Source organism: Oncorhynchus kisutch, linkage group LG2 (assembly GCF_002021735.2).
Source record: "Oncorhynchus kisutch isolate 150728-3 linkage group LG2, Okis_V2, whole genome shotgun sequence".
In the NCBI taxonomy this organism is placed as follows: Eukaryota; Metazoa; Chordata; class Actinopteri; order Salmoniformes; family Salmonidae; genus Oncorhynchus; species Oncorhynchus kisutch.
In genome coordinates this window covers 36,355,985-36,368,183 of record NC_034175.2, presented here as the reverse complement: position 1 = coordinate 36,368,183, position 12,199 = coordinate 36,355,985, and the positions used below count along the sequence as shown (strand labels likewise).

Sequence of the window (12,199 nt, the reverse complement as noted above, 5' to 3'; positions counted from 1 at the left end):
TAATAGCAGAGAGAATTATTTATTTCAGCTTTTATTTCTTTCCTCACATTCCCACTGGGTCAGAAGTTTACATATACTCAATAAGTATTTGGTAGGATTGCTATTAAATTGTTTAACTTGGGTCAAACGTTTCGGGAAGCCTTCCACAAGCTTCCCACAACAAGTTGGGTGACTTTTGGCCGATTCCTCCTGACAGAGCTCGTGTTACTGAGTCAGGTTTGTAGGCCTCCTTGCTCACACACGCTTTTTCAGTTCTGTTCACAATTTTTCTATGGGATTGAGGTCCGGGCTTTGTCATGTCCACTCCAATACCTTGACTTTGTTGTCCTTAAGCCATTTTGCCACAACTTTGGAAGTATGCTTGGGGTCATTGTTAATTTTAAAGTCCCATTTGCGACCAAGTTCTAACTTCCTGACTGATGTCTTGAGATGTTGCTTCGATATATCCACAACATTTTCCTTCCTCATAAAGCCATCTATTTTGTGACGTTCATCAGTCCCTCCTGCAGCAAAGCACCCCCACAACATGATGCTGCCACCCCCGTGCTTCACGGTTGAGATGTGTTCTTCGGCTTGCAAGCCTCCCCCTTTTTCCTCCAAACATAACGTTGGTCATTATGGACAAAAAGTTACATTTGTTTCATCAGACCAGAGGACATTTCTCCAAAAAGTACGATCTTTGTCCCCATGTGAGCGGCAAAACGTAGTCTGGATTTTTTATGGTGGGCTTGGAGCAGTGGCTTCTTCCTTGCCGAGTGGCCTTTCAGGTTATGTCGATATAGGACTCGTTTTACTGTGGATATAGATACTTTTGTATCCGTTTCATCCAGAATCTTCACAAGGTCCTTTGCTGTTGTTCTGGAATTGATTTGCACTTTTCGCACCAAAGTACGTTCATCTCTAGGAGACAACGCGTCTCCTTCCTGAGCGGTATGACAGCTGCGTGGTCCCATGGTTTTCATACTTGCGTACTATTGTTTGTACAGCTGAACGTGGTACCTTCAGGCATTTGGATATTGCTCCCAAGGATGAACCAGACTTTGAGGTATACCATTTTTTCCCCCCTGAGATCTTGGCTGATGTCTTTTGATTTCATTTGATGTCAAGCAAGGAGGCACTGAGTTTGAAGGTGTTTCTTGAAATACATCCACAGGTATACCTCCAATTGACTCAAATTTAGTCAATTAGCCAATCAGATGCTCCTAAAGCCATGACATGATTTTCTGGAATTTTCCAAGCTGTTAAAAGGCACAGTCAACTTAGTGTATGGAAACTTCTGACCCACTGGAATGGTGATACAGTGAATAATAAGTGAAATAATCTGTCTAAACAATTATTGGAAAAAAACTTGTGTCATACACAAAGTAGGTTTCCTACCAAACTTGCCAAAACTATAGTTTGTTAACAAGAAATTTGTGGAGTGGTTGAAATACAAGTTTTAATGGCTTCAACCTAAGTGTATGTAAACCTCCCACTTCAGCTGTTCACATGAAATGAGTAATGTAGGGTATGTAACAATTATATAAAGTGGCATTGTTTATAGTGACTAGTGATATATTTATTACATCCAATTTTTTATTATGAAAATGGCTAGAGATTTGAGTCAGTATGTTGGCAGCAGCCACTCAATGTTAGTGATGGCTGTTTAACAGTCCGATGGCCTTGAGATAGCAGTTGTTTTTCAGTCTCTCGGTCCCCAGCTTTGATGCACCTGTACTGACCTAGCCTTCTGGATGATAGCGGGGTGAACAGGCAGTGGCTCGGGTGGTTGTTGTCCTTGATGATCTTTTTGGCCTTCCTGTGACATCGGGTGGTGTAGGTGTCCTGGAGGGCAGGTAGTTTGCCCCCGGTGATGCGTTGTGCAGACCTCACTACCCTCTGGAGAGCCTTACGGTTGTGGGCGGAGTAGTTGCCGTACCAGGCAGTGATACAGCCTGACAGGATGCTCTCGATTGTGCATCTGTAAAAGTTTGTGAGTGTTTTCAGTGACAAGCCAAATTTCTTCACTCTCCTGGAGGTTGAAGAGGCACTGTTGTGCCTTCTTCACCATGCCGTCTGTGTGTGAGGACCATTTCAGTTTGTTTGTGATGTGTACGCCGAGGAATGTAAAAAACATTCCACCTTCTCCACTTCTGTCCCGTCGATGTGGATAGGGGGGTGCTCCCTCTGCTGTTTCCTGAAGTCCATGATCATCTCCTTTGTTTTGTTGACGTTGAGTGTGAGGTTATTTTCCTGACACCACACTCCGAGGGCCCTCACCTCCTCCCTGTGGCCGTCTCGTCATTGTTGGTAATCAAGCCTGCCACTGTAGTGTCGTCTGCAAACTTGATGATTGAGTTGGAGGCGTGCAGTCCACGCAGTCATGGGTGAACAGGGAGTACAGGAAAGGGCTGAGAATGCACCTTTGTGGGGCCCCAGTGTTGAGGATCAGTGGGGTGGAGATGTTTCCTACCCTCACCACCTGGGGGCGGCCCGTCAATGTCCAGGACCCAGCTGCACAGAGCGGGTCTGGAGCTTAATGACGAGTTGAGGGTACTATGGTGCTAAATGCTGAGCTGTAATCGATGAACAGCATTCTTACATTGGTATTCCTCTTGTTAGGGCAGGGTGTCAGGTAGGGTGGACGTGATATGGTCCTTGACTAGTCTCTCAAAGCACTTCATGATGACGGAAGTGAGTGCAACGGGGTGATAGTTGTTTAGCTCAGCTACCTTAGCTTTCTTGGGAACAGGAACAATGGTGGCCCTCTTGAAGCATGTGGGAACAGTAGACTGGGATAGGAATTGATTGAATATGTCTGTAAACACACCAGCCAGCTGGTCTGCGCATGCTCTGAGGAGCATGCTCTCCGTCTAGGTCGGCAGCCTTGCCAGGGTTATCACGTTTAAATGTTTTACTCACGTTGGCTGCGGTGAAGGAGAGCCCGCAGGTATTGGTAGCAGGCCATGTCAGTGGCACTGTACTGTCCTCAAAGCGAGCAAAGAAGTTGTTTAGTTTTTCTAGGAGCAAGACGCAAGGTTCCGCGTCGGGGCTAGTTTATTTTTGTAATCCGTGATTGACTGTAGACCCTGCCACATACGACTCGTGTCTGAGCCGTTGAATTGCGACTCTACTTTGTCTCTATACTGACGCTTAGCTTGTTTGATTGCCTTGTGGAGGGAATAGCTACAGTTTGTATTCGGTCATGTTTCTGGTCGCCTTGCCATCATTAAAAGCAGTGTTTTGAGCTTTCAGTCTTGCGTGAATGCTGTCATCAACCCACGGTTTCTGGTTGGGGAATGTTTTAATAGTCACCGTGGGTACAACATCACCGATGCACTTGCTAATAAACTCGCTCACCGAATCAGCGTATACAAAACCGCGATTATAATTGAAAGGAATTCTCTTGGTAGATAATGTGGTTGGCATTTGATTGTAAGGAATTCTAGGTCAGGTGAACAAATGGACTTGAGTTCCTGTACGTTATGATCACACCACGACTCGTTAATCATAAGGCATACATCCCTGCCCTTCTTCTTACCAGGGAGATGTTTGTTCCTCTCGGCGCGATGCATGAAGAAACCGGGTGGCTATACCGACTCTGATAACGTATCCCGAGTGAGCCATGTTTCCGTGAAACAAAGAATGTTACAATCTCTGATGTCTCTCTGGAAGGCAACCCTTGCTCGAATTTCATCTACCTTGTTGTCAAGAGACTGGACATTGGCGAGTAGTGTACTCGGGAACGGTGAGAGATGTGCCCGTCTACGGAGCCTGACCAGAAGACCATTCCGTCTGCGGTGCCGTTGTTTTGGGTCGCCTGCTGGGATCCGGTCCATTTTCCTGGGTGGTGGTCCAAACAGAGGATCCGCTTCGGGAAAGTCATATTCCTGGTTGTAATGTTGGTAAGTTGACGTTGCTCTTACATAAAATAGTTTTTCCCGGCTGTATGTAATAAGAATTAAGATTTCCTCTTAATTCTTGCTCTGTTTAAGAAATGTTTTTCAACAGAATCGGCGAAATGGATACACCCTTGATCACGTGTACACAGTTCACTGTCATAACAGCCATGTTGTATTCCTTTGCACTCTCCTCCTCTCACCTGCGGACGTCAATGCACAACACTTTTCCAAGCCAAACCATATCATAACTGCTACACACAACCTACATTGTTGTCACCATATTAGCTAAAGTAAAGTCATAGTCAACATAGCTAATAGAACTAACGCATTAGTAAATCTGCTACAATTAAGGAGCTGATCGTGGACTTCAGGAAACAGCAGAGGGAGCACGCCCCTATCCACATCGACAGGACCGCAGTGGAGCAGGGGAAAAGATTCAAGTTCCTCGACATACACATCACTGACTATCTGAAATGGTCCACCCACACAGACAGTGTGGTGAAGGAGGCACAACAGCGCCTCTTCAACCTCAGGAGGCTAAAGAAATTTGGTTTGGCACCTAAAACCCTCAAACTTTTAAAGATGCACAATGGAAAGCATCCTGTCGGGCTGTATCCCTGCCTGGTACGGCAACTGCACCGCCAAAACTGCAGGGCTCTTCAGAGGGTTGTGCTTTCTGAAGGCCAAAAAGATCATCGAGGACAACAACCAACTGAGCCACTGCCTGTTCACCCCGCTATCATCCAGAAGGCGAGGTCAGTACAGGTTCATCAAAGCTGGGACAGAGAGACTGAAAAACAGCTTCTATCTCAATGCCATCTGACTTAAATAGGTGGCTTCCACCCAGTTACGTAACCCTGCACCTTAGAGGCTGCTACCCCATATACATAAATAAAGAAAAATCATTGAATGAGTCGGTGTGCCCAAACTTTTGACTGATACTGTGCATACAAACAAATAATAATGATATATACATATATATGCACACACACACACACCCAGTGGAGGCTGCTAAGGGGAGGACGGCTCATAGTGGCCGAAACGAAGCAAACTGAATGGCACCAAACACAGGGAAACCATATACTTGATTCCATTCCAGCCACCACCACAAGCCCGCCCCCTCATAACCAACGAGCCATACACACGTACACCACAGGAGGATGGTTGCACCCCAACCAGGGAGTACGGGCCCACACAAACATGATCTCCAGCTGTCCGACGCCACCCACTCTACCCCGCCCCAACCATCCCCCACTGCAGCCCCCACTGACATACACACAACAGTAAAAATACAAATATACATACACATAATAATATAGACACACACACACACATATACATATCAATATACATACTACTTTCCTTTACAAATTATATATACATATATATTCACATAAACACATACATACCCGGACCCCCAACCAAGATCTTAAGGTCTGACACGACTCCCTACATGTCCGGAAACAACAATGAAACTTCAAATCGGCAGCCCTTGCTGAAACAGTTTAATAAGATTTCCCCAGCTATGGCACAGTATTGGAAGTTCATCCATAGGGTTCAGGTGAATGTTTCGTGACACCAAGAGCAGAAGAATAATTAAACACCTTGATTTGTTGCTTCCTAAAATCTCTCTACACTTAGAAGATTTAAAATAATCCAAACTCAAGTAATCTGATACAATAAACACAGTTTTTAACAAACACTGTAGATGGGAAAGTTTAATGAGCATGTCACAGTAGGAATCAAATGGTGACACAACCAAACCTCTCTGAAAGATAAAATCTGCTGTACTATCAGTCAAAGTAGGGTTTGGCAGTATCTTTGGGGTAAGGAGATGAGATTGTTTTTGATAACAGACTATGCAATGCTCCATACACCAGATAAGCAGCAATTAAAACCATTTGTAGTACAAAAACACCCATTTTAAACCACTGAATCTAACAATTCGCAAGAAAAGACAATTAACCAATTAAAATGTTAACAAATTAAAACATCAAATGCCCTACAAATGTTCAGCTGTAGCCTACTGGTCTACTAGAATCAGAAACCAAGTGTGTGCCCGAGCATTGGTTCCTTAGTTAGGACCCCAGTGTGTTCAATAGCCCTGAAGGTGTGTGGATCTGGTCAATGCGCACAGTCACATTGCAGTAGGCTACCGCACAGTGAGGCAGCAGAGGGCCCTGTAGACCAGCAGCAGCGGGCCCTGTAGACCAGGAAATCGCAGGTGGTGAGTCTACCAAGGGGGATTTATCCTGGGCTAGCAAGCCAAGCACATCTAGACATTCTGTCACGGAGCAGATACCGACCTCCAGCTTCCACCACACAGCACAGCAAGACAAGGCAGGAGAGGACCCCGGAAGAATGGTAGAACACGGGTGAAAAACATGACTGTCGAGGAGTATCCAAGGCTAGCTGGCCCAACACCTCTAGACAATCAGTCACAGCGCAAATTTGTCCTCTCACGACTTTCAGGGAGGGCACCACACCGACACGGTGTCTCCGAGGTCAATCTGTGCCATTCTTTTTGTCTCATGCCCTGTAATTTATGTGTGTTAAATTAGCAAAAAAAGTTACCGATCTATGCTTGAGTTATTTGTAAGAATCTAAGAATAACAATCCCTAATAATGTGACATGAGTATTTGTTGTTCTCGAACAAAGAAAACAATGACATTTATGGAGTTCATGTTTTGGGATGTAGCCAAGTTAATGTTAAAAATTGTTATCGGGTGATAATACAACCAAATTGCTGGGAGAATGAAAACAAAAATATATCCAGCTCCAAGGAAACTAAAGTTCCCAACTGACTTAGTATTGCTTAATGGGTATTTGACCAGTAGTTCCCTCACAAAAATAACCAAATGTAAAGAGTACATGTTTATGTTGTGGTACAAAGTTGGTACTTAAAATACTCAATGTTGGCTTCCCCTCTTCCATAATATTGCCAAAAAGGCAGCACATTTGTAGTTTAAGGAGCTATGTATGTATATGTTTTGTGAAATTTTATTTTTGTTATGGGGTAGTGCGCTAATGGTTGGCAGACTAGCAGTGTCTGGTGTCCATTATGTAATTTCATTTTTATGCACAAACTGCTCAGGTTCGCTTACCATAAACAAATGAATACCCATGACCAAGCAAACACACTTTCTCCCCCTCTGAGGTAGCGTCTACAGTGGTGTTGCAAGTAGCTCTGACGGTGGCGTGCCGTTTATGTGTGGTCATTATGAACATACAACAGTAAGTTGAGCTGAAGGGTATAGGGAGTTGTATAGTGCACAAGTTCCTATGTTTTCCCATACCTACACACATCTACAATACAGTGTACGTATGTAGGTTATATAATATGCACATCGGTTTACTTGACGACAAAAACTATAAAAAAAGGCAGATATGTAGTAGTGCCCCGCATAAGTTTATGTACTCACTACACCGCAAAATGTTAGGGTAGCTACTAACATTGATCATGGGGGGGCTGATCAAATAACAGGTGTCAAGCTTAGAGAAGGGGGATGGTAAGAGAGTCAAGGGGCCAAGAAAGACAATTGTCTGGACTCCCCCTCCTTCCCATCCCCCTTTTCTTTCTTCTCTCAGTGAGCGAGACAGTGGGCGTACGTTCTCCCACTGGGTGCGGATGGGATGGCGACAGGCAGCAATTATATTGGTCAGGAGGAACACGTCTGGCAACAGGAATGTGACTCGTTTTGGTTTCCAGCTCTTCAGATAGGGGTCAGAGAATAGAGTGGAGGAGCTGGTGTCTGAGTGTGTGTGTCAGTGTGTGTGGGTGTGTTTCAGTGCGTTTGTGTCTGGGTGTGTGTGTGTGTGTGTTAAGGAGTAGAGACAAGGAAGGACTGGCAAAGTTATGCCATCCCCACTAGTGCTCTAGAGGTAGGGGAATATGCAGGGGTGGAAGAGAAGAGGCCATTTCCATACTTGTCCCACTCAGGAAGATGACACCAAACACCCCCATTTTCTAAGCTCATTCTTCACCAGGTGAAAAGTCTCGTATTTTTCTCCAGTGGAATCTGAGAGGGGAACACTGGGTGGGACGATGGATAGACGGCAGGAGGGGGGCATGTGAAAGAAAAGGTACGGAATTCTTTCCTGTTTAATTAACCAGTTTCCTCTATGGGCAAACATTCTTCCTATTGTAGGGCCTGAGGTCAACTATGTGGAGAATTTGGCTTGGTGAGTGTTATATGAGCGATCCAAGGGGATATATGTAATAAAACAGACACACACTTATACTCCAATGCATTCATAATTTCTGAGAGGTGGGAGTGAGGAGAGCGGGTATAGATGAGGCTCCGGGTGGTGATTGATTTGAAAACACAACTTAATTTAACCATAGATGACACAAGCCCAATTTTGCACTTGCAGATTGAAACTTGTGTGCTAAGAACTAAACTATTTAGATCACAAAGTTGATGCAAACAAAGGTAAAGATGGCACAAAGAGCAGATTCGCACTCCGAATACACACATGCCTAATCCCAGAGTATACATGAGCTTCGAGACTCAATTGAATTAGAAATGTAAATTAAATAAGAAGAAATAGTTTACTTCACTGTCACGAGCGGTCTTAAAAAAAATGAAATATTAAATTAGATGAACTTTCATCCAGATGACTGTAAAATGGGACTTAAGCTTGACAATAGGTAGATCATCCTACCATTTTGTTTTTACCCTCAACATTTCTAAGCGTATGGGTGGAATATTCAATACAACCTGCACGGAAGTAAACCTGCATGTCAACATCACTTCCCGCACTTATAACCAGCCCTTTAATGGTGCAGGAACAATGTTGTCGTTTTCCTGCAGTGCGGATTTGACTGCATTCCTGCCCTTAGTGCACCATGTGACGATGACAACTTGCAAGTCCATCAATCACGCTAAAACCTGCCGTCAGTCACACAATTGAAAAGTGTTTGCATTTCCGTCTTTGCTTGTCCAAACTTGAGCGGAAGTCAGACAGGCATTAAGCAATGTAATGAAACAGATAATATTCCAAATCCACAGCTGTTCCATACGATGATAATAAACACTTGTCTGGTGGGCGGAAAGCCCCACTGTCAAGTGGCACAAGGCTTCAAAGTTAGCCCATGCACCCAGAGCCCTGTGAAACCTACAAGGCTTGGCAGGACAAAAAGGGAGTTTTAGACCTCTGCTACAGGCACAACATTCCCCACCATCTCTTTCTGTTGCATCCCTCTCTATTGCTGTGCTCTCAACTTAAGTCTGATTGAGAAAGCAGTCAAAATAACAAAATAGAACCTTGGAGATATCGCCCTGACCTGGACCAGACATCTGGTTTCCTCCTTAGTCTTCCACAGCGTTGTATGGAGGTTGGTCGGAGGTTGTGCTGCAACATTTGCTTGTTGTAGAGCAGTGGTATTCAAAGTCGGGGTCGCTGTGGAACTGCAGTGGGATCGGCAATTTTTTATTTTAGGAGCAAAAAATTAAGAGTACAGATTTATGGGAAAATATACACACGTTTTTTTAGAAATAACCAGTAGTTTGAAAATTTGGTCCTCGCTGAAAATGTTTGTGTGTGGTATTTTATTTTTTATTTTAATGTTTTGGGGGGGTATTAGCGACAACAGCACTGACAGAGGTATTACGGAGTCCTACTAAGCTAGATGGAAGACGATTGTGTTAGTTTAAGACGTTGTCCAAGTGATACGCCGCAGTGAAACCGGGCTATATACATTCCCCACAACGTACCACCTCCCTATACCGTATCCAGCTCCCTACAGATAACTCGGTTTCCATGTTGACCATATGTTTAAAATCCGATGATGCGGATGGCTGCGTCACAAATGGCACCCTATTCCCTATATAGTGCACTATAGTAGTGAACAGGACAGGGTGTCATTTGAATAGGGTGCCCTACATAGTTCCTTACATAGTGCACAACAGTATATTGTGAATAGGCTGCTCACGAGAAGAAAGAGCGGTGCTGACAAATCAGAAGGTGAAATTTCACATGCTTGTGGGTGAACGCCAACAAATACAGGTAAAATTGATTTCAGAGCACGTACCGTAACTGTCAGTCTGACATCTTCAACCCACACGTATTTTTGTATCTTTGCGTCCCATATGGATGTACCCTAAGGGGGAAAGTGAGAGGGGGGAGAGAGAGAGATCCATCACCTTCATTATGTAGCTATTATTCACAAACGATTTTCCTACAACGGAGACACAACAACAACTATGAGCGAACATTGTAGTGAAAACCCATCATATGGCGACATTTCCAAACTTCCTACAACCAGTACATAGTCAAGCCATCCCGTTCGAACTCTGACTTTGAAACATCACAGACAACCTGGTTTTAGATCACGGTCTCCATTAGTGTCGACCCAAAAGGGAACAGGAAACACAAGACTGCTTAGATGGAACTAACGTGCTTGTTTGTGGATGGCAACCAAATGTGAACACCAAAATGTTTGTCAAATGATCATACCGATCCTTTCTTCTCCCCGTCCGGTATCCTTTCGTCACCGCTTCCGTCGTCTCCTGAAGCCTGGTAGGAGAGACACCAGGGGTGTATTCATTAGCACAAATCGTAGCAAAATGTTTTACAACGGAAACTAAGAAAAACAAGTGTTTCTAATTGGACAACTTCAGGTTGGTCCCTCCCCATGTCAGCCTGTTTGCTCCTGTTTCCTTCCTAGTGAACGCATCAAGAGGAATGTTCCTTCATTAATTGCACACAACATCCAAACACCACAGAAATACACAGGCGTATGCTATTAATACATACTAACGTATGCTATTAATACTAAATGGATAACTTACATGTAATGCATCACAGAAATACATGGGCTTTATGCCGAAAATATGTAACGTATGCAATTCAAGCCAAATGTATTACTAACTGACACATATTAAACAAATATGCTTAATTAGCGTAGATCGTGTACCTATGGCAACTTTTAATATTTCTACACATCACAGGGCTTGGGGATGTACTGTAGCATATCCAACTCCTACAGAAACAACTGGTTGTTTGTTACCAAGAGTTCACTGTAAGTTTTAGCCTCCTTGCTTAGCCAACAACTGTATAAGCACTAAGCTGTTGAACCTGTTTTTGTATCGGTAGCGGGTCATGGGTCACTTACCGCATCCGAGTCATCCCCTTCCTCTTCACACTGTCTTTCAGCGGCCCGAGGGTCTCCAACGACCCTCAGCTCCCCGATCACCCCCTATGAAGGAAAATACAGAGGGAAGCACACGTATGCAAGCACACACACACACACACACACACACAGTTGTCAATACATGGCCTGGACACATGTCAGCATTCTTCTCCCCCATTAAGCCCACACACGTTGGCCCTGCTCTACACAATAACAAACACATCACACATTATCTTCTCTCTTAAGCCCTGTCTCTTAAAACATACATCCCTGATCTGTGTGGTGGTTTCTGGTGGAAAACCCCCTCTCGTGAGAGAAGCCGAGGGGTTTAATACAGCCGCCCCAAGTGTTGAGAAATGATATGACACTCTGTCATCCTCCGTGGTCTTAGTCCATTAAACTCGCCATCACAATAGCCTCTTTCAATGACTCCCATTAATTCAGGGGACTCCAACCTTTTATAGCATGTGAGATACTTTATAAAATGATGTCACAGGCTAAAAAATGTCAAGAGCTACTCATTTTTCCCCTAGCTTTCAAATAGGCACTCTTCCCTAGGTCCTTAGTGTACAGGAGAAAGTAGTGCACCATTTCCTGCCAATATACCTGGTAAAATAATAGTTAATAAACAACTAAGGGGGCCCTATAAAATCCCCCCCACCCCATTTTCCCAAATGATGTATTCTCTGTTAAAAGATTCCTGGTTTTAGTTATTTTTTGTTTTTCACTCTCCAAATGACAATTGTTCATAGAGAAAAAGCTAAATTGGATGTTTTGAGTCCGTGTCAATGCGTAAATCTGATCAGAAGACATTTTTTTTAGGTCTGGAAGAAAACTAACATATTTTGATTTTTGGGGATAATTCCCCTTTAACTGTGCATCTAGCGAGTGACGAATGTGCCGACCTAGCAATGGTTCTTTACTGCTGCTGCAGTAAAAATAACAAATAGTATATACAAATTAAATACTTACTCATGATATACTTCTGCCAGGTAAGCCTACTTTGGAGTTAATTGAGAAGGTTTTGGGGAAAGTCTTTGTCAACCCACAAGACAGACAAAGGCACGCAACACACAGACAGGGGCAATATTGCTGGAAATGAATTGGCAGATAGTGTTAGGTTTGGCTTTTTAAGCCAATAGTGGGATAATGTCAATGTTGCATTGATTAGATAGTAGCCTG

The 12,199-nt window shown here is 43.8% G+C and overlaps 1 protein-coding gene across 2 annotated transcripts in view; it reads right to left on the bottom strand.

The window, feature by feature from the left end:
• Positions 1–12,199, bottom strand: part of LOC109865460 (collagen alpha-1(XVIII) chain) — a 177,920-nt gene that overhangs the window by 65,272 nt on the left and 100,449 nt on the right. For both annotated transcript variants that reach the window (XM_020453708.2, XM_020453691.2), the window contains 3 exons: positions 11,000–11,083; positions 10,342–10,401; positions 9,917–9,985 (listed from right to left, as the gene is read on the bottom strand). In XM_020453708.2, the coding sequence (XP_020309297.1) occupies positions 9,917–9,985; positions 10,342–10,401; positions 11,000–11,083 (213 nt within the window). The remainder of the gene's footprint in view (positions 1–9,916; positions 9,986–10,341; positions 10,402–10,999; positions 11,084–12,199) is intronic.